The 23,692-nt window shown below is 33.3% G+C and overlaps 1 protein-coding gene across 1 annotated transcript; it reads right to left on the bottom strand.

The window, feature by feature from the left end:
- Positions 1-4,533: 4,533 nt before the first annotated feature.
- Positions 4,534-5,422, bottom strand: LOC149559858 (uncharacterized). The gene is made up of 2 exons (XM_089827499.1): positions 5,198-5,422; positions 4,534-4,749 (listed from the first exon to the last, which is right to left on the bottom strand). The coding sequence occupies exons 1-2, from the start codon at positions 5,420-5,422 to the stop codon at positions 4,534-4,536; spliced, it is 441 nt and encodes a 146-aa protein (XP_089683625.1).
- Positions 5,423-23,692: the final 18,270 nt, after the last annotated feature.

Here is a 23,692-nt window from a genome sequence, read left to right as displayed (position 1 = left end):
CACACACACACACACACACACACACACACACACACACACACACATTGTTCCCCCCTCCTCTCATAATATCTTCCCCCCATTTATTCTCTATATCTATCTCACTCTCTTCATATGTCCCCTCCCTCATGTTTCTTTATCTAGAGCATTTTCTCTCCATGTGTACCTCAAATATCATACCCTCTCCCCTTTCTGTCACTCTCTATCTATTATGTCCGCCCCTATTATTACCACATGCTATCTTTCTCTTATGTGTCTTTTATCTTTGATCATATCATTTGATGTCTCCTTCACGTCTCACCCTCATTCCACCCTTGTCTCACTCTCTCTAGCATTTCCCCTCTGATTATTACCCATCTCTCTATCTCCATCCTTCCCTCCCTCCACTCTACTCTTCCTCTTTTCATCTATGTCTCCATCTATTTTGGGCCCTAGATATCCTATTTCTTTCTTTACCTCATCTCTCTCCCTTCCTTTTTCTCCATCTCCCCCCCTCCCACCTCTAACCATGTCCATATAGAATTGTAAATGTTTTAAAAAAAAAGTTTATATATTTATTTTTACATAGGAAATATGTAGTTTACCATTTTAATTAAAAGTAACATTTATGTGTATTCTTAATCTTATTCTTAAATTGAATAACTAAATTTTATGTTTTGTTTCAATATATCAACTCATCAGATTATTTATATTTCAATACTTAAATATAATATAATATTTAATTTTGGCAAATAGAAGGCTACATGTACATCTAATATAAAAAATCAAATAATTTTAAAAGTAATGAGTTGCAATTGCTAGTCTTTCATAATTATTAGAACTTTTGTTACCTAAAACTCATTTTTTGAAAGAAAGCTAATACCCTTGACTTAATACTATTCTTAAATTTATATATACCAAAGAAAACATTTTTAAAAAAAATTTAAAGTTGTAAGAAAATATTTATGAATATTGAGAATATTGACTATAATAGTATTCTTAATTTTATATATGTAAAAGAAAAAATTAAGATTTTTTTAATTTAAAACTATAAAGAAATATTTTTAAAATTACTAACTCCAATTGCAAAGTCATTAAATTGCTGCATTAATAATGAATCCAAATGTAAAATCCAACTTAATTGGATGCATCTGAGTACTAATAAGTTTAAACAACAAGAGCTCGGTAGAGCTGGAGTCTCGCCTAGTGGATAAATATGATTGTGATGATTGTCAAATATTTACTAGATTTTAAACAAAATTAATCTTGTCAAAATTGAAAATAATTAAGTTATTAATAAAATCATAGATTATAAGAATTGCATAAGTTTTTTTATTTTTTATTTTAAATAATAGAAATTTATTGTGTATACTTCTTGTGCTCATTTTTTTATTAATGTGATAGTTTTAGAATTTAAGAATAGTAAAATGAATAACACTAATGGGAAATATAAGTATCCACCTATATCTAATAATCTTATCAAGATTTCTTTATGCATTAAATTATAATGTTGATTCTAAAATTATAAGTTTTTTTTTTCTTTACATAATAAGAGGAGGTCAATGGTCCTTTTTTAGCTCACAACCAATATATTAAAAATATTCAATTATTCTCTCTATTATTTCTTCCGCTTTTTTTAAGATTTTATTCAAATTCATCAGAAAATTTACAAATGCACTTACTCTCTTGTATCCCATGTTAAACATTAGAGGGTTTGATGAGAATTCAAGACTCGTAGATTTTGTTAAAAAAGAAACAATAAATATTAGGAAATTATGAAAAAGAAATAGTCTCATATTTGTTATTTGTTAAATTGCATTGAACTTATCTTTATTGACATAAATGTTGAAGACTTATTTTCATGCATTTCTTTATATTAATACTCGCTTAAAATAAACATATAAAATATTTATTATTATTATTATTTCAAATAGAAATAATATTGAAATTTTAGTTTATGATAAATAAATAGATTATGAAATTTTTTGAACTTTTGATGTAGGTATAGTTTTTGAATTTATAGTTTAGTATGTATATATAAAAGTAAAAAATGAATATCAATAATTTTTTATTATATTAATATGAATATGATATAGTTGAAGAAACAAGAAGCTATGGATCAGTTTAGAATATAATCTTTTTATTTCTGCAGAAGACTTGATTTTTTATTTATTTTTGGATAGGTAATCGACCAGAGCCTAGATTATTTATTATTCATTTTATTATTATTGTTAGATTAATTATTATTATGTGTTAATCTTGGGTAGATTCGAACCCAAGACCTCTCCGATGAGAGGCTCGCACATTATCGATGTGTTGTAGGCTCTTGCCTAACAAAAGACTTGAAATTTGCTTATGAGATGAATCCAATAAAACAAACAAATCTGTAAACTCTAAAATCCCTAAACCCTAAAATTAAAATCTAGGCATAAGAATAACCCTCAACCTAAAGCTTTAAACATTGAAAATAATTTATGTCCACTTCCATACATTGTGAACTATATTTTTCCAAATCTTTTGGAGCTATCTTCTTGTTAAAATAAACAAATTAGTAAGATAAGTTCTTAAATTGAAGCAAGATAGTCATATATTTTATAAATGAAAATAATCAAAAGGAGAAATACAGAAGCTAGAAATTACAAAAGGCTCAACCTCATTTTAGGGCAATTCTAATCTCTACCACAACTAATTTTGCCAAAAATGGAAGTTACACGTGGAGGAGGTGGAAACAACTTATAGTGCGATGACATATGTCATGAGGCATGTAGCATAATGCCACTCAAAACTTCTAAAATGACATGTTTGTTGCCTTTTCCTTTACCAAATGCCACCATTCTTGGTGCGGTATTTTCACTTGAATTTCTTTAATAAGAAAATAAAAAGACTGCTTGGAATAATGGCCACATCCAATCAAATAGAACATAATTAAATTCAAAAATTTCATTTAATGAAACATTTTACCTGGACCATAGTATAAATGATTTTTCTTGCACACTGCACAACTATCAAAATGAAGATTAATACCAAATAGTGAATTGAAAACTATAGTCTCTGCCTATAAATAGGTGGGACTAATAATAATTCTCAATTATTATAGAATTGGCAATTAATATTTATCAAAAGATAAACAACATTCCCTATAACAAATTTAAATCAATACGATCGAACAAATTTTCACTATGTAAAAATGACCAATACAGCTATAAAATTTGAGGCCTAGCTACAAGCACACCACACCACATTGCCTATAACAACTTTGCTTTTCTTTATATTAAGAGAGAGGGTTTAGATTATCATTGAGTGTTTGCCAGGTTCTTAAATTGGCAGATTCATTGTTTGCTATTATAATTAAGAGTTGTCATTACGAAAATGATGAAGATGAAAGGACTACTCAATGTTTTATATAGAATTGATGAAGTTATTTAACTGATGAAGTTGAATCGACTAGATTTATACATCTACAATTACATCATCTCTCTATTTTCAACCATTTCTATTATTGGCCCGCTTTTCTTTCTACATGGAAATTGCACTATTTTTTACCATTTCTATTATAAGTTAAGAAATTTCTAAACTTATATTTTGCATACTAATATTTCAATTGTTATTAATCTTTAACAATCTTACAAGAAAAAGGGGCCAATAATAATTGATAATTATTTGTAGAATGTTATATTATTTCATAAAACATATATATTTATAAACTTTGAGATATGAGATTTATGTAAATATTACTAATTTATACTTATATTTGATTAAATATTAAAATTTATAAAACATAAAGTGAAAGGTTTTATGATGACCAATCAGTCATAAAAAAAAACTCATGACAGAAGTTCCAAGACTATTAATTTTGGAGGAATGAAACTTAAAGATTGTTTAAAATATATATTAAAAATAAAAGAATTTTAAAACTTAAAATGGGAACCTTGGTTCCCTGAATAACGCAAATATTGACTCTGTAGTCAAATAAGTTGGAAATAATTTTGAATTAATAACAAATATAAAAAATTGCTGCCCACAATCCAAACCTGTATATATACGATTTGCTATAGTACTGGTATCTATGATAGTAAGAGCCAGTTTTTCCTTTTGATAAAGAGATATTACTGATATCTATGACAGTAAGATTCCTCAGTTATTATTAGACCTATGAATCTAAGTGCTAAATTCCTTATATGTGTGTACTTATACAAAAGTATTCACACGTATTGAGTAATCTATCCATAAATAAGTTGAGTTCCTTTGAAACCTATCAATGCACCATGATATGATCAGACTTTTTAACTTCACGTTTTAAAATAAACAAATTATGTTGGTTAGCCCATGCTGGTCCAAATTTCTTATGGAAAAATTGTTTAAACGCGTCTCCATTAGAAACAGAGGCCTCATTGAAACATTGCAATTACAAGCCAGAACCAACACCGTCACACTCTTTATTATATATAGAAAAACACAGCATACATACAATCCACAGTATGCTTCAAACCAGAAGATGGTCTACACACAACTCGTTATAAGATGAAACAACCCAAAAAATAAAATTCATTTGCTCTTTCAATGCTCTGTTTCTCCCTCTTTGTGGTTTCCAGGGAGCTTCTCTTTGATCTCTTCCGTCAACCCTTTCTTCTCGCCCCCTTCTTCCTCAGCCTTCACATGACCGTCTTCTTCTTCCTCTTTCTTGTCTCCATGAAGCTTCAACTTGTCCTTCAATCCACCCTTCTTTGTCTCCTTCTTCTTCTCTCCCTTCTCATCTTCTTCCTCATCGCTGGACTGTACACACACAGCATTTCAACAGATCAGAGACCGATCCGTGTAATCATTTAACCAATAAAAGTACGTAAGGTAGGATGAATTTCAATAGAATGCAAAAAATTGAAATATTTGGTTAGGCAAAAGGTGGAACAAAATGCAACCAAATCTAAAAAGATGAAGGGATTGTGATCCGTTGGTCAAATTTTAATAGCACTTCCAAAAGCCAAATAAAAGATCACCGCTCAGTAACACAAAACCTTACGCCCTAACAAAAAGAGAGAGACCATAACAGGATAGTTGAGGGTATGGATACCGTGAACAACAGGGGCTCCATAATTAATTCAGCTATTGCGTAATACAAGCACTTCAGAAGGGTTAAAAAATCGATTCAAATCCAAGCACATTGGTATTCCATCTGATCTATTCAACTTAGAAACGAAAGCATTGATGGGCAAAATAAACGTACAGAGCTTGAAGAAGAGCTCTTGCTGCGATGCAGCTTTCCCATGAGTCCCCCTTCTGCTGTCTTCTCCTCGCCTTCGCCTACGTGTCCCTGCTCATGAGGAGCTACACCCGCCACGTCTCCCTCCACGACAGCACCATGCTGCTGATGTGTCTCCTCCTCTTTGTTCTTCCCAAACAAGCCAAATAAACCGCGACCCCTATGCTCTGCTGCGTTTGAATCCGCCATTCTCAAGAAATTGAGATACTTGTCAAGATAGAGACGGCTGCGTAAATAGCTCAAAAAGTTACATGGAAAATGAGTGTTGAGCGAAGGCCAATTTATAGGATTTCAAAAACAACTGACGCGGCTTGCTGGGGCGTGGCATTTATATGTCGGTGAAATAAATGTTAACATTACGCGGATAAGACGTGAGTGGGCCCATTGAAGTAAAAGTAATGTCGACGACAAAGATATCGTAAGGGGACGGTCTACATGCATTCCAGGCTCTACGAAACGAGCTCCTGGCGTTTCGTATTTGTGGGGAGAATCTGAAACGCATGCGTTTCAAATAGTGATAGTTATATTATAATTAGAGCGTACGGATCACCCTGCTTTGCCCTTGAAAAAAATGGAAGGTCTTTTGCATGGACTATCGACTTTCCTTGTAACGCCTACATTTTGTGTGTTTTTGGTGAATGAAAATAGACATATATTATTAGTTCAAGTCTTCAATTTGATGGCTGTATTGATCCTTTTTGGTGATGGAAATAGGTATATATTACTAGTCATATATTAGTTTTTATATATTATATATAAAATAAGTCAAGAGATATATTTCGAGGTGTCTTGGACAAGGATATCTGTTGATTGCATATATATATATAAGTTATTAGCAATCGTGTTTTTTATAGTTAAATATATACTTAATCTATAATAAATTATATTATTAAATATTAAATATTTTTACCATATTCTATGATGTTCATTTCAAAATATGTTTAGAAAAATAGATTTCTTTTAAAAATAATGATTTTTTGTGCTTATGTTTTTTTTTTCAAGTAATTAAAATTAAATTTACGATTGACATTTGAGTTTTTGTTTACATTAGCTTATTGAGTTTTGAGTTAACATTAATAGCATGATCAGCTTTAGGGGCATAAATAGGACTAGGGTTAAGAGGTTAGTGTTAGGGTCGAGAGATATTGTTCAGGTTAGGGTTATGATTAAAGTTTGAGCTAGGATTAATAAGATATTTTGGGTTATGACCAAGAATAGAGTGTGGGTTGGGATTAGGGTAAGGATAAATTGTTAGGGATAGGGTGCAAGGTTTACAAATAGGAGAAGTATGATGGTTAGGATAAACCATAGGATAAGGATTAGGTTTAAGGTTTGTATCATGGTAAGGGTTGGTGTTTAGAGAAGAGATTAGTATGACAGTCAAGTTTACATGTAAAGTAAGGAATAGGGTTAGGGTTAGGGGTAGGGTAAGGATTAGGGTTATGGTTAGTATTAAGGTTAGGGATACATTTTAAAGGTATGATTACTATCATTTAGGGAGTAAAGGCATGCTTAAGATTATGATTACATTTATGATTTATGATTAAGGTTAGTTTTAGAATGGTAATTATAGTTAATGTTATGGTTAGGTTTTGAGAAAAGGGCAGGAGTAAATCTATTATTAAGATAACTTTAAGGTATAGGTTAAAAATTATAGTTTGGGATGATGCTTAGATTATATATTTTTGAACTAAGGAATAGAGTTTAGATTATGATTACAATTAAACTTAGGAGTCAAAATAGAGTTTTGGTTTGCATTAGGGTTAGACTATAATTAGAAATAGGGAAAAGGTTGTAGTTTTGATTATGATATATGAAATATTTGGCCAAAAGGTCTACTTTGCACTTAGGATAATGATAAAGTATATAGTTTGGATTATGAAAGGATTAAAAAATATGAAATTAGAGTTTTACATTTTTTATTAGATTTCCCATCTAGGACTATATTTTATGGTAGGACTTAGATTAGGGTTTAGTATATAGGATTTAGGGTTACAAAGATTTAGAGCTCGGGTGAAGGCTAAAACATGCATTTTATAAAAGCAATCTTGACCATGAACCTAACTTCAATTGAATTGTAACTTTAACCCTAAACTTTAATGTACTATATTAATCCTAATAACTATATAAAATCCCAACCCTAATTTTAAGCATAATAAAAACATAATCATAACCAAAATATATCTTATATTTTCATTACAATAATTATTAGGGTGTTTGAGCCTGGGATTAAGGTTTAGGGTTTTCAATTCAAATTATGATTATGCTTAGGATTTGGATTAGGTAAGGTTGTATTATTATTAGGGTTAGGCTTTATGATAATGATCAAGGCCTAGATATCATAATTAAGATTATGGTTGGGTTTATTACATTTCAAACATTTTAAATTTTAATTGACAACCTTAACCACCTCATGTATACATTTATGTAATGTCTCTTCTTACTATTTTCTACAATGGCATATGCATAAGTTAAAATTTGTGCATAGTGTTTTCCTTTCTTTTTTTTTAATGTATTTTCCTAAAGTTCAAGGTGCTTAGAATTAAATTCCACTTTATTTCAATCAAACACATATCTATAAATTTCCTCCATTTGAAGTTTATTATTTTATCTATCTCGCAAAATTGTTTTTTTTTTTTTTTCTATTTTTAACATTTTTGGTAGTAATTATTAAAATCAATTATATATATTTTTAACTATCATATAATATTTCTATTTATTTTTGAATTCTATCTAAATCATACTTTAGATGTTCAAAATAGTTATTTTAAATAATTAAAAAAAGCACAACCACTCTTTGTAATTAAATGTTTTGAATTGCTAAACTTGTTTTGTTAAAATTTTCATTTATTTCTTTTTTAATTATGAAGATAATTTTTTTCTTTATTATACCTTCTATTTACTTATTTTTAATTATGAAGGTAATTTTCTTATGTTTGGGTTCATCACTTAGTATGTTGGTTAATTGTGGTATCTTGAAGATCAAACTAAATCTAATTCTATAAAAAAAAAATGATGTTTCAAGTCTTTTTTCAGGATGTTGTAGGGTCGGTTGATATCTTAGTTGTCACTCAGACCCATGAGAGTCTGGGTTTTGATGGTTATTTGTGGTTGTCAGTCTTCAGGGATGAGGTTCACTCCTCAGGTGGTGTGTGGGGGTCTGGAGGTGTTGCCTACTTGATTAGAGACAACCTCTTCAATGGTATTTCTATGGTTTAGTTTTGACAGACATACCAGATTTATGTGGATTTGAGTATGCCATGATAGACACTGTCATCATGATTTGTTACTTTCCACCAACCTCTTCACCCTATGCCATTCATAGTACCGAGGACAATGATCCACTTACTGATATAATTGAGTGCATTTCTAGATTTAGTGCCTTGGGTGACATAGTTATCCTAGGTGACTTCAATGCACGAACTAGGGAATGGCAAACTACTATACATGACCAAGGCATAGATTAGACCTATATTACAGAACTTGATTATGTCAGTTTGGGGCTCTAGCATATTTTTGAGGATCACCATGGACCTTTATCTATCTATGGCCATCACCTTCTTTACCTGTGTGAGTCTTCTGATCTAGTTATTCTGAATGACCTTCTTTGCTTTCCTAGATCTGAGATTTTTACCTATTAGCCATACTATCGGAGTTTAGTGTGGTTGACTACATTATCATTGGTGCTTCTTTCATCTCTTGCATCTGTGGCATCACCATCGCCCATCTCTCGCTTGCCTACTATTCTCTTTTGTGACTAGCACTTCACTTCTCACCCCTCTCGTCAGTCACCCCTTCCCTTTACGAGGAAGGCCACTCCACACCTTCACCCACATCCCCACCCCACCAACTACTTTGGATCACAACCCTAGCCATTTCCACTTTTTCTTTGCCTAGGGTGATGGGGACTTCTTAATTTTTGGCCTACATTGACTCTTCTCACCTATTATTTCTTTGAGCGTAACCATGCTCCCTCCATAATTGATCTTTTAACTACAACCATGTGGGAGTCAACTTTCTTTTCCATCCCCCACCACCCTATCCTTAGATCAAAGCACTAGAACATGTGCCCTATGAACCATTGGTTTGATGCCAACTATAAATCCTTTCACCGTCACTTGACTTTTAACCTTTGAGACCTCTCCTTCAATTATTGTCAATTTTTGACATTCCTACCATTGGTTTCTTCATGTGAAGAAATGTACTTACATTGCTTCATAGTGAAATTCCTTACATGATACACTTAGCAAGGACTCAAAGCTCTTTTGGTGCACCTTGTTCCCATGGTATCTGCCCCTACCTTGCTCCATTGACCTATGCTTCGTCATCTCCCACACCACCACCCTTTACGACATTCTAGGTCAGCCGCCTCTTCACCTCATCTCACCCTCTCACTGTTATATCTTTACTACTTCCATCATCTACAAGACTGTTAGAATGATGAAATGTAGTAGAGTAGTCGATGAGTATGGCTTGTAGACAAAACTACTCAAGCTTGGTAGCTCAGTGATTGGCTCCTATCTCACCAAACTCTTTAATAGAGAGGTTTGTATTGGCTTTCTGGAGGCTTGGTCGAGGCACATGATCCATATTATTCATAAGATGAGGCCAATTTTTGACCCCAACAATTACAAGATCATTGTGATTGGCATACCTTTGCTAGACTTTGTGCCACAACATTTAATATTATTCTTTTAGGGGAACTAGATAGGATGAACTATAGGGCTAGAGGTCAAGCTAGTTTTAGAGTAGATTATCAAACTATGGATCATATCAAGGACTCAAAGCTCTTTTGGTGCACCTTGTTCCCATGGTATCTGCCCCTACCTTGCTCCATTGACCTATGCTTCGTCATCTCCCACACCACCATCCTTTACGACATTCTAGGTCAGCTGCCTCTTCACCTCATCTCACCCTCTCACTGTTATATCTTTACTACTTCCATCATCTACAAGACTGTTAGAATGATGAAATGTAGTAGAGTAGTCGATGAGTATGGCTTGTAGACAAAACTACTCAAGCTTGGTAGCTTAGTGATTGGCTCCTATCTCACCAAACTCTTTAATAGAGAGGTTTGTATTGGCTTTCTGGAGGCTTGGTCGAGGCACATGATCCATATTATTCATAAGATGAGGCCAATTTTTGACCCCAACAATTACAAGATCATTGTGATTGGCACACCTTTGCTAGACTTTGTGCCACAACATTTAATATTATTCTTTTAGGGGAACTAGATAGGATGAACTATAGGGCTAGAGGTCAAGCTAGTTTTAGAGTAGATTATCAAACTATGGATCATATCTTAACCTCATGGGTGGTGCAAGGTTTACAAATAGGAGAAGTATGATGGTTAGGATAAATCATAGGATAAGGATTAGGATTAAGATTTGTATCATGGTTAGGGTTGGTTTTTAGAGAAAAGATTAGTATGACAGTCAAGTTTACATGTAGAGTAAGGAATAGGGTCAGGGGTAGGGGTAGGGTAAGTATTAGGGTTATGGTTAGTATTAAGGTTAGGGATACATTTTAAAGGTATGATTAATATCATTTAGGGAGTAAAGGCATGCTTAAGATTATGATTACATTTATGATTTATGATTAAGGTTAGTTTTAGAATGGTAATTATAGTTAATGCTATGGTTAGGTTTTGAGAAAGGGGCAGGAGTAAATCTATTATTAAGATAACTTTAAGGTATAGGTTAAAAATTATAGTTTGGGATGATCCTTAGATTATATATTTTTGAACTAAGGAATAGACTTTAGATTATGATTACAATTAAACTTAGGAGTCAAAATAGAGTTTTGGTTTGCATTAGGGTTAGATTATAATTAGAAATAGGGAAAAGGTTGTAGTTTTGATTATGATATATGAAATATTTGGCAAAAAGGTCTACTTTGCACTTAGGATAATGATAAATTATATAGTTTGGATTATGAAAGGATAAAAAAATATGAAATTAGAGTTTTACATTTTTTATTAGATTTTCCATCTAGGACTATATTTTATGGTAGGACTAAGATTAGGGTTTAGTATATACGATTTAGGGTTACAAAGATTTAGAGCTCAGGTGAAGGCTAAAACATGCATTCTATAAAAACAATCTTGACCATGAACCTAACTTCAATTGAATTGTAACTTTAACCCTAAACTTTAATTTACTATGTTAATCCTAATAACTATATAAAATTCCAACCCTAATTTTAGGAATAATAAAAACATAATCATAACCAAAATTTATCTAATATTTTCATTACAATAATTATTAGAGTGTTTGAGCCTGGGATTAAGGTTTAGGGTTTTCAATTCAAATTATGATTATGATTAGGATTAGTATTAGGTAAGGTTGTATTATTATTAGGGTTATGGTTTATGATAATGATCAAGGCCTAGAGATTATAATTATGGTTGGGTTTATTACATTTCAAACATTTTAAATTTTAAATGACAACCTTAACTACCTCACGTATACATTTATGTAATGTCTCTTCTTACTTTTTTCTACAATGGCATATGCATAAGTTAAAATTTGTGTGCAGTGTTTTCCTAATTATTATTTTTATGTATTTTCCTAAAATTCACAGTGCTTCGAATTAAACTCCACTTTATTTCAATCAAACACATATATATAAATTTCCTCCAATTAAAGTTTATTATTTTATCTATCTCGCAAAATTGTTTATCTTTTTTTCTACTCTTAACATTTTTGGTATTAATTATTACAATCAATCATATGTATTTTCAACTATCATATATTATTTCTATTTTTTTTTGAATTCTATCTAAATCATACTTTAGATATTCTAAATAGTTATTTTAAATAATTAAGAAAAGCACAACCACTCTTTGTAATTAAATGTTTTGAATTGCTAAACTTATTTTGTTAAAGCTTTCATTTATTTCTATTTTAATTATGAAGATATTTTTTTTCTTTATTATACTTTCTATTTATTTTTTTTTAATTATGAAGGTAAGTTTCTTATGTTTGGGTTCATCACTTAGTATGTTGGTTAATTATGGTATCTTGAAGATCAAACTAATTCTAATTCTGTAAAAATTATGATGTTTCAAGGTCTTTTTCAGGATGTTGTAGGGTCAGTAGATATCTTAGCTATCACTGAGACCCATTAGAGTTTGGGTCTCAATGGTTATCAATGGTTGTTAGTCTTCAGGGATGAGGTTCACTCCTCGGGTGGTGTGTGGGGGTCTGGAGCTGTTGCCTAGCTGATTAGTGACAACCTCTTCAATGCTACTTCTGTGGTCTATTTCTGAAAAACATGCCAGATTTATGTGGATTCAGGTATGCCATGATAGACACCATCATCATGATTTGTTACTTTCCACCAGCCTCTTAACCCTATGCCATTCCAAGTACCGAGGATAGTGATCCACTTATTGATATGATCGAGTGCATTTCTAGATTCAGTGCCTTGGGTAACAACATGATCTTAGGTGACTTCAATGCAAATACTAGGGAATGGCAGAACCCTATACATGACCGAGCCATGGACTAGACCTATATTATAGAGCTTGATCATGTTAGTTTGGGACTCCAACATATTTTTGAGGATTGCCATGGACCTTTATCTATCTATGGTCATCACCTCCTTTAGCTGTGTGAGTCTTTTGATCTAGTTATTTTGAACGACCTTCTTTGTTTTCCTAGATCTAAGCCTTTTACCTATTAGCCACACTATGGGGGTGTAGTGTGATTGACTACATTATCATTGGTGCTTCTTTCATCTCTTGCTTGCCTACTATTCTCTTTTGTGCCTAACGCTTCACTTCTCCCCCCTCTCATCAGTTCCACCTAACCTTTACGGGGATGACAACTCCACACCTTCACCCACATCCCCACCCTCCAGCTACTTTGGATCACAACCCTAGCCATTTCCACTTTCGCTTTACCTAGGGTGACGAACACCTCTTCATTTTCTACCTGCATCAACTCCTCTAGTCTATTATTTCTTTAAGTGTAACCATGCTTCCTCCATGTTTGATCTCTTAACTATATCAATGTGGGAGTTGACTTTCCTTTCCATCCCCCACCACCCTATCCTTAGATCAAAGTACTAGAACAAGTGCCCTATGAACTGTTTGTTTGATGCCAACTATAAATCCTTTCACCATCACTTGACTTTAACCTTTGATACCTTCCCTTCAGCTATTGTCAATTTTTGACATTCCTACCATTGGTTTCTTCATGTGAAGAAATATGCTTACATTGCTTCACAGTGTAGTTCCTTACATGATATGCTTAGCCAGGACCCAAAGCTCTTTTGGCACACCTTGTTCCCATGGCATCCACCTTGCCTTGCTCCATTGACGGGTGCTTCATCATCTCCCACACCACCACCCTTTACGACATCCTAGATCAATTGCCTCTTCACCTCATCTCACACCCTCACTGTGATATCTTTACTGCTTCCATCATCTATGAGATCCTCAGAACAATGAAATGTAGTAGAGTTGTCGACGAGTATGGTTTCTAGGTGAAACTACTCAAGCTCAATAGCTCAGTGATTGGCTCCTATCTCACCACACTCTTTAATAGAGTGGTTTGTACTAGCTTTTTGAAGGCTTGATCGAGGCACGTGATCCATCTGTTTCATAAGACATGGCCAATTTTTGACCCCAACAATTACAAGACCATCGTGATCGGGCATACCTTTGCCAAACTTTATTCCACAACATTGAATACTATTCTTTCAGGAGAACTAATAGGCCAACAATGGGAAAAATAATAGTAAACAGTTAATAATTTTATGATGAAGTTTGGCTGGTCTATACGTGTCAATTTGAGAGAGTAAGCTTGCAAAAGGTGTCCAAGCAGTATGCCATCAAGGGATGATAGTTGAGAAGTGAGGAATTATAAATGCAACTACAACACACAAAATTAAATCTATGAAAAATTAAAGAAATCCTAGTGACAGGAACCATCACTTCTTAGTGACAGGAACATTAGAAACAAAAAAATAAATAAATTAATATACAATAAAAGATAATTGTAACTCACAATAGATCAAATTCATATGAAATATTATTATGCAATAAAACATAGGTATTGAATGTATAAACTAATATAACATGATTAAAACACATACCATGTAATTCTAAACTGATCAAAATACAAATAAAAACAAGCTTAAACACACATAAAAGAAGGAATCACAAAGTGACTTTAGAGTGGGCCCTCCTCCTCAGCTTCCTGGTGACGAAGAGACAAATTGCTTTTACAGCTTCTTAACCATGCACATGAATATAGAACTTATGATTTAAAATAACAATATTTCTGTACACTATTGTGTTCTTTTCAGAACTATATGTGTCTCCTTACTTCTATCTCCTATTGTTTATATAGGTCTAGCTCTAAAAATTTAATAACTACTTTGTTATGCACTCTATAAAAAGAGTACCTATTATATAATAGAGTTATAACAAAAATATATGGTTTGCAAAGAATAACCAATTTTTTGTCATTGCTCAAATAGAATGTATTTCCTTCATTCACATTTGTTGAACCACGGTGATGGTTTTATTATAAGCAATGATAGTGGTTTGTTATGGACCAAGCTTACTTCCATATGCTGCCATGTGATTTTTTCCAGGTATAGGTAGAATATGTGGCTTAGAACAAAAAATATCCCATGCCAAGAATAGGCAATGCTTTGCAGCAGCAATGTTGTCTTCAGCTAAAATTATTTGCAACAATATGGATTTGAAACAGTTTGTTATAGATAAGTGATTTTGATTTCCACATGAGACTATACTATCTCTTCTCCTTAGCAGCAATAACCTTTTATGCTTGGTTGGATTCTTTGCTATCCACGTAAGAATTTAGCTAAGCTAGAGGAGTTCTATGTTGAGCTAGTAATATGGTCATAATAGCGACAAAAGATGGAACAAACTTTGAAAATTGAAATCTGAACCTGTAATAGTAAACTAGAAAAATCACGTTTTGAAAATAGCCTCTAACTTTTCCATCATTCACTTTCTAAAGATTCTACTATGGGTTGTAATTGGGCATGTTCTGGACAATACCCATGTCTCAAATTTTTGAGATTCATCTATATCTGTTCATGAAAGGAAATGTAAAACTGTCTGTCCTTATTTTTAGTTGCTAATTATTCCAGTCAAGTTCTTTCTCAGCATACTCCTTGGTCAATATTCCTTGAATAATGCTTTAAATTGTTGAGGAAATAAGGAATGTTAATAAGATTCTTACATAGAAGGTGATAGGAAGAATCATAACATATTATCAACTTGTTAGATAAATACAATTTCATCTACTTATTCACATATTCTATCTAATAAGTATATTAAATATTACTCATAAATATTAGATCATATGCAACATAGAAGGAGAAAATAGAATAGAAAATGGAAATTTAAATGAATATGAAGGTTTATACGAAGGTTAAAATATGGCATAATCTAGGACATAAAGTGCTCTCATCAGGAACTAGATAGGATGAATTGTAGGGTTAGAGGTCAAGTTGGTTTTAGAGTAGATTATCAGACTATGGATCATATCTTGACCTCACGGGAAGTCATTAAGAAAGTTCATTATCACTTTGCAAAAGTCTAGTATTGTTTTGTGGACTTTCATATAGTGTTTGATTTTGTACCTAAAGTAACCCTTTTTTCAGAGGTTTAGAGACATTGGAGTATCAAATATTCTTTTGATGGCCATTATGAGACTCTATGAGTGAGTCAAGGGTAGACTCGGGAATCTAGCAAGGCTCTTTGATCCTATTTGTAGCACTATTAGGGTCAAGTAAGGGTGTCCCCTCTCCCCCACTCTTTATGGCATCTACATCGATGAGCTTGAGGGATTTATCAAAGAATCATCCCTTCCACGTGATGGTTGTTACTTACATTAGATTTTAGTCTCCATCCTTCTTTTTGTAGATAATGTGATTCTTCTTGCCTCCTCACTCAGGAGCCTCCAGAGAAATCTTGACAACTTAGCCTCCTTTTGTGACTCGAGATAGCCTGTGGTTAACTTGGGGAAGACTTGGGTCATTGTCTTCAATTGCTTTAAGATCTCACACTTACATTTATATTTCTGAGCTAGGAGATTGAGATCGCCTCCTCGTACACTTGCCTTAGGGTCAAGTTCTTTGGTCTTTGTTTTAGTTTGAGACCCGCTATTCATCCTAGGATCAGTAAAGCGATGGGTTCCCTTGCCATGATTGAGACATAGTGCTTCAAACACCATTTCTAGGACACCCCATCCAAGCTGTCCCTCTTGGACTCTTTGGTCAGACCTACTATTCTATATGGTTCAATTGTTTGAGGACCATCATTTCTTGATTCATATTGGGCCTCCATTGAGCGTATTCAAACTCTCTTCCTTTTGCAGATTATCAAATGGCATCGCTCCATCACCCACAATATCATTTTGGTTGAGTTCAGAGCTCATCCCTTTAGGTTGGGGGCTATTTTTGACCTTATATGGTTTCTCTACCATCTTGGTTGCTTTGCTGACTCCACTAATGGCTGGGACAGATATTCTTACCTTGCATACTGCTCCTTAGTTGCACTTGCCAAATCTGACACCTCTTTGAGAGCTTGCTGTTGGTATGCCCAGGCCACATCACTTTTGAGCTCCATTAGGATAGCCATTGATCGCTTGCCCCCATTTCAATTCTCATTAAATATTCCTTCTCATCTTCTCCCTTCTAGATAGGAGTTGAATGAGTAGGTCAGACTTGACATCTATAGATAGTACCTTGTTATGACTTCAACTAACCCACTTGGGGGGTTAAGTCTAAGGATGGTTTTCTATGTTAAGCACTTTCTAGACACACAAGATGTGATTATTTCTTGACACAGATATTTATCTCAAAGTTGGTGTAATGCCCTTCAGTTTGCATTATGATATTTTAGGATTGGTTCCCACCGTCTATGGGCCCAAACAAACCACTGCATTGATAGATAGGACCAGATTTGTAGGCTATACACATTGGCTAAGATTGAGACTGAGTTACACTTAATTTTTCATTCTCCTATTTATTACGAGATCAGAGGGATTTTTTTTTAATTCAGAGAGTGCAGTTCATTGACCTCCTTCTATAGTTACACAGATCAGAGATGTTTGGCACTTTATCTCCACGAGGTGATGCAACTTTGTGACCACACCCTACAGCTTCTATTCCTCCTAAAGAAGGCCGCAAGGTAGCTCATTACAAACTTCTTCTTGCCCTTTCCATTTGGGAAGGGTGTGAACTGGCCCTTGGACAGCTCCACCATTGTTCACTCTAGATCTGTGTGACCCTGCATGGCTTATCTTCATCTTCCTCAGTGTTAGCCCACTAACAGTTCTCAAAAATAATTACATGCTCTCCCTCACCTGGGTCTGTATCCTTTAGGAAGAACCCTTAGTCTATGTCTTGTATCTGGTTTTCTTTTCTCTTTTTTTTGCTTTTCGGATCACTTTCTTGGGGTCTGCTAGTTCTGTGCTTCTTGTTCTATAAGTTTTCAATCCCATAGACACTTGTTGGTCTCCCGCTGGACATTAATAAATTTATGTTATCCTATATAACTTATCTATTTTGATTGTATTTTTCTATAATTTGTATTTACAAAAGTTTTTTAATTAAAAAATTAAAAAATGAACTTAAAAATGTAACCTTACTTATTATTTTCTCATTATTTCATCCTAAATTTTTTGACAGGAACATCAGAAACCAAAACAACAAAATTAATCTGCAATAAAAGATAATTGTAACTCACAATAGATCAAATTCATATGAAATATTATTCTGCAATAAAACATAGGTATTGAATGTATAAACTAATATAACATGATTAAAACACATACCATGTAATTCCAAACTAATCAAAATACAAATAAAAAGAAGCTTAAACACACTCCATAAAAGAAAGAATCACCAAGTGACTTTAGAGTGGGCCCTCCTCCTCAGCTTCCTGGTGATGAAGAGATAAATTGCTTTTACAACTTCTTAACCATGCACATGAATATAGAACTTATGATTTAAAATAACAATATTGTTGTACATTGTTGTGTGCTTTTCAAAGCTATATGTGTCTCCCTACTTCTATCTCCTGTTCTTTATATAGATCTAGCTCTAAAAATTTAATAACTACTTTGTTATGCACTCTATAAAAAGAGTGGCTATTACATAACAGAGTTATAACAAAAATTTATGGCTTGCAAACAATAACCAATTTGCTGTCATTGCTCAAATAGAATGTATTTCCTTCATTCACATTTGTTGAACCACGGTGATGGTTTTATTATAAGCAATGATAGTAGTTTGTTATGGGCCAAGCTTACTTCCATAAGCTACCATGTGATTTGTTGTAGGTATAGGTAGAATTTGTGGCTTAGAACAAAAATATATCCCATGCCAAGAATAGGCAATTCTTTGCAGCAACAATGTTGTCTTCAGCGAAAATTATTTGCAACAATATGGATTTAAAATAGTTTGTTATGGATGAGTGATTTTGATTTCCACATGAGACTATACTATCTCTTCTTCTTAGCAACAATAACCTTTCATGCTTGGTTGGATTCTTTGCTATCCACGTAAGAATTTAGCTAAGCTGGAGGAGTTCTATGTTGAGCTAGTAATATGGTCATAACAACAATAAAAGATAGAACAAACTTTGAAAATTGAAATCTGAAACCGTAATAGTAAACTAGAAAAATCACATTTTGAAAACAGCCTCAAACTTTTCCATCATTAAATTTTTGAAGATTCTGACTCATGGGATTGTAATTGGGCATGTTTTGGACAATACCCATGTCTTGAATTTTTTAGATTCATCTATATCTGTTTGTAAAAGGAAATGTAAAACTGTTTATCCTTATTTTTAGTTGCTAATTATTCTAGTCAAGTCCTCTCAACATACTCCTTGGTCAATATTCTTGGAATAATGCTTTAAATTGTTGAGGAAATAAGGAATGTTAATAAGATTCTTACATAGAAGGTGATAGGAAGAATCATAACATATTATCAACTTGTTAGATAAATACAATTTCATCTATTTATTCACATATTCTATCTAAAAAGTATATTAAATATTACTCATAAATATTAGATCATATGCAACATAGAAGGAGAAAATAGAATAGAAAATGGAAATTGAAATGAATATGAAGGTTAAAATATGGCATAATCTAGGACATAAATTGCTCTCATCAGAACGAGATAGGATGAACTGTAAGGCTAGAGGTCAAGTTGGTTTTAGAGTAGATTATCAGACTATGGATCATATCTTGACCTCACGAGATGTCATTAAGGAGGCTCATTGTCACTTTGCAAAAGTCTACTATTATTTTTTGGACCTTCATAAGGTGTTTGATTGTGTACCTAGAGTAGCCATTTTTTCAGAGGTTTAGAGACATTGGAATATCAAATATTCTTTTGATGGCCATTATGAGACTCTATGAGTGAGTCGAGGGTAGACTTAGGACTCTAGCGAGGCTCTTTGATCCTATTTGGAGCACTATTGGGGTGAAGTAAGGGTGCCCCCTCTCCCCCACTCTTTATGACATCTACATCGATGAGCTCAAGGGATTTATCAGAGAATCATCCCTTCCACGTGATGGTTCTTACTTACATTAGGTTTTAGTCTCCATCCTTCTTTTTGTAGATAATGTGATTCTTCTTGCCTAGTCACTCAAGAGCCTCCATAAAAATCTTGACAACTTAGCCTCCTTTTGTGAATTGAGATAGCTTGTGGTTAACTTGGGGAAGACTTGGGTCATGGTCTTCAATTTCTTGAAGATCTCACACTTACATTGCTACTTCTGAGCCAGGAGATTGAGATCGCCTCCTTGTACACTTACCTTAGGGTCAAGTTCTTTGATCCTTGTTTTAGTTTGAGACCCACTATTCATCCTAGGATTAGTAAAGGGATGGGTTCCCTTGCCATGATTGAGACATAGTGCTTCAAACACCATTTCTAGGACACCCTATCCAAGTTGTCCCTCCTAGACTCTTTGGTCAGACGTACTGTTCTATATGGTTTAATTGTTTTGGGACCATCGTTGCTTGATTTGTATTGGGCCTCCATTGAGCGTATTCAAACTCTCTTCCTTTGGTGGATTATTAGAGGTCATTGCTCCATCACCCACAGTATCATTTTGGTTGAGTTCAGAGCTCATCCCTTTAGGTTGGGGGCTATTTTTGAGCTTATATGGTTTCTCCATCATCTCAGTTGCTTTGCAAACTCCACTAATGGCTGGGATAGATATTCTTACCTTGCATACTACTCCTTAGTTACACTTGCCAAATCTAACACCTCTTTGAGAGCTTGTTGTTGGTATGCCTAGGCCACATCACTTTTGAGCTCCATCAAGATAGACATTGATCGCTTGCCCCCATTTTAATTCTCATTAAACGTTTCTTCTCATCTTCTCCCTTCTAGATAGGAGTTGAACAATCAGGTCAAACTTGACATCTATAGACAGTACCTTGTTATGACTTCAACCAACCCATCTGGGGGGTTAAGTCTGAGGATGGTTTTCTATGTTAAGCACTTTCTAGACACACAAGATGTGATTATTGCTTGACCCAAATATTTATCTCAAAGTTGGTGTCATGCCCTTCAGTTTGTGTTAGGATATTTTAGGATTGGTTCCCACCATCTATGGGCCTAGACAGACCACTACATTGATAGAGAGGACCAGATTTGCAGGATATGCACATTGACCAAGATTGAGACTGAGTTACACTTAATTTTCCATTTCCCTATTTATTATGAGATCAGAGGGAGATTTTATTTTTTAGTCAGAGAGTGCAGTGCATTGACCTCCTTCTTCAGTTACACAAATCAGAGATGTTTGGCACTTTATCTCTAAGGAGGTAATGCAACTTCGTGACCACAACCTACAGCTTCTATTCCCCCTAAAGAAGGCCGCAAGGTAGCTCATTACAAACTTCTTTTTTCCCTTTCCCTTTGAACAGGGTGTGAAGTGGCCCTTGGATAGCTCCACCACTATTCACTCCAGATCTATGCAACCCTACATGGCTTATCTTCATCTTCATCAGTGTTAGCCCACTAACAGTTGTCAAAGACAATTACATGCTCTCCCTTACCTGGGTCTATATCCTTTAGGAAGAACCCTTAGTCTATGTCTTGTATCTGGTTTTCTTTTCTCTATTTTTGGCTTTCCGGACCACTGTCTGTGGTTCTGCTAGTTCTTTGCTTCTTGTTCTATAAGTTTTCAATCCCATAGACTCTTGTTGGTCTCCCACTGGACATTAATAAATTTATCTTATCTTATATAACTTATCTATTTTGATTGTATTTTTCTATAATTTTCATTTACAAAAGCTTTTTAATTAAAAAATTAAAAAATGAACTTCAAAATGTAACCTTACTTATTATTTTCTCATTATTTCATCCTAAATTTTTTATTTAACATTTATACTTTCCAGTTTTAAAATAAATTCTATTATTCTTTAAAATAAAAAATAGAATATTTTAGTTGTAACTGAACATAGATTTCTTTTATGCTTTACTACTAAGGCTTGTCTTATTTTTTATTGTCTTTTGGTATTTACATTGTGAATTTTTTATAAAAAAATTAATAGTTAATTTTTTTTTAAAAATTCACTTCTATTATTGTTTAAATAGTAGGAAGAAAAAGAAAAAACGAAAAAGGAAACAACAAATCTATATAACCAATAATATATGACTAATCACTCTTCATAAATGTATATCTATTTAAAATATTCTTCTAAATAGATGAATATAAAATTGAATATTCAACTTCCATTACTAAATTACATTTTTTTAAAAATGACATTATTGACATGGAAATTTCAAATCAAAATATAATCTTAAAAATAATGAAATTTATTTTCTTATTAAATTTTAATGGAAACTTAGAAACAAGGGCATGGTGATCTTTTATGATGAAATAAGTTTCAATAAAGCAAATCAAAAAAATGAAGAGGATTGAAGATTTACCTTGGGTTCCCATGGAGGGGGCTTGGGCTCTATATTTAAGGAGCTGGAGGTCCCATGATAATATTTTGGGGGGGCTAAAGCTTAATTTGGAATCTTTTCCTATTAACTAGGAGCCCCTACTTTTTAGTTGAGTGGATGGAAAGGGTAGTGGGGGGGCTAGAAATAGCCACTATTATTTAGGGAAGAATTCTGCCACTTGACAAGAACCTACCCTTCATTTTCCTTCCAAATTGAAATCACCATACCAAAACTTCTAGAAACAACAATTTATATTTTTAATATTTTCTTCAATTTAGGATTTTTTTTTTAAAAGCAGAATGCCCATGGGACTGCTTCCCTTTAAATGTTCCTAAAAAAGCTCAACAACACCTGCTCTATTTTTAAGCAAGCGGGTGCCCATGGGACCCCAGCCTTAGTCCCTCTTATCCCAATTTCTTTGCAAAGTAGATAAAGGTTGGTAATAGAAGATGGTTGAAAAGCTGAGAAAATTTCATAAGGAGTCCGGATGATTGGTATGTGTTCCATGTTCTACGGAATGAGCTCCACGTGTTATCAAAGAATCTGACACGTATGTGTTTCAAATAGTTGAAGAAAGCTATTAGAAGTATGGCATTATAGATAACCCCACTTTACTGATTTAAAAATGGAAGTCTGTCAAATGAAAATTTAAATTATGACACATTGAATTTAGAAAATTTGAAATATAAGGCATTGAATTTTGTTTAATTTTAATTTTTTTGAGATTTTATACTGTATCCAATTAATACTACTAGCAATTGGAGCCTGTAAGTTCAAGAGTAATGCAGATTTCTAATGTCACAAGTCTGATTTATTTTTTTTCACTTGTAATCTAAAATGTCATGGAACTCATTCAGTTAGATTTTTCTCTTCTATTCACTTTTAGTCTACAACTTCTTAGAACTCAACTTATTTTCTTTTTGTTTTGGATATTTTTAAAACTTATTTTAATTTTAATTTGTTTTAGATCTATCTTCTACTTTCCACCTTGGTTTGCTACAAGTGTCGGTTCTTCAACCAAGCGGTCATTAGAGGAGTCTAGATGTTGTCAGCGGATAGAGATTAACCTTACTTCCATTAATAACAAAATGATATAATTATTAATTACTAAATAACTTAGTTAGAGGATAGATAGAAAGAGATTTTTCCAATGAAGAAAAACAAGATTTCCATCAAGTTTTCTCATGAGAAAGTGTTTTCCTTCTAATATTCAAGTTTCTAAATTCTTATTGATGAATATGTTTATTTTTAGAAGAATTTTGTAAGTGTACTGACACTATTTTTAATTTCCATTATTTCCAAATTACATTCTTAATGCATAGGTATATGACATTTAAAAGAAAAATCTCCATTTTGCTTATGCTCTCACATCCTCTCTCCTTGTGACACTTGTCACAATGCTATGGATTTGAGAAAGCATAATCCATGTGCTTCTCTCTCCTTGCATCCTAGCCCTCCCTCACCTTCTCTCAACTATGCATCTTGGCCCTCCA

The sequence above is a fragment of the Cupressus sempervirens genome, chromosome 4 (genome assembly GCF_028749045.1).
Source record: "Cupressus sempervirens isolate cs-2001-9-10 chromosome 4, ASM2874904v1, whole genome shotgun sequence".
Lineage (NCBI taxonomy): Eukaryota > Viridiplantae > Streptophyta > Pinopsida > Cupressales > Cupressaceae > Cupressus > Cupressus sempervirens.
The sequence above is the reverse complement of the archived record's forward strand: the minus strand, read 5'-3'. Positions and strand labels throughout refer to the sequence as shown.

What these genes read in the sequence shown, in the direction of transcription:
- LOC149559858 (XM_089827499.1), bottom strand. Translation starts at nt 5,422, where the DNA reads ATGGCGGATTCAAACGCAGCAGAGCATAGGGGTCGCGGTTTATTTGGC. An exon ending in AGAGCTCTTCTTCAAGCTCT is followed by an intron (nt 4,750 to 5,197) that starts GTACGTTTATTT and finishes GTGTGTGTACAG; the next exon opens with TCCAGCGATGAGGAAGAAGA.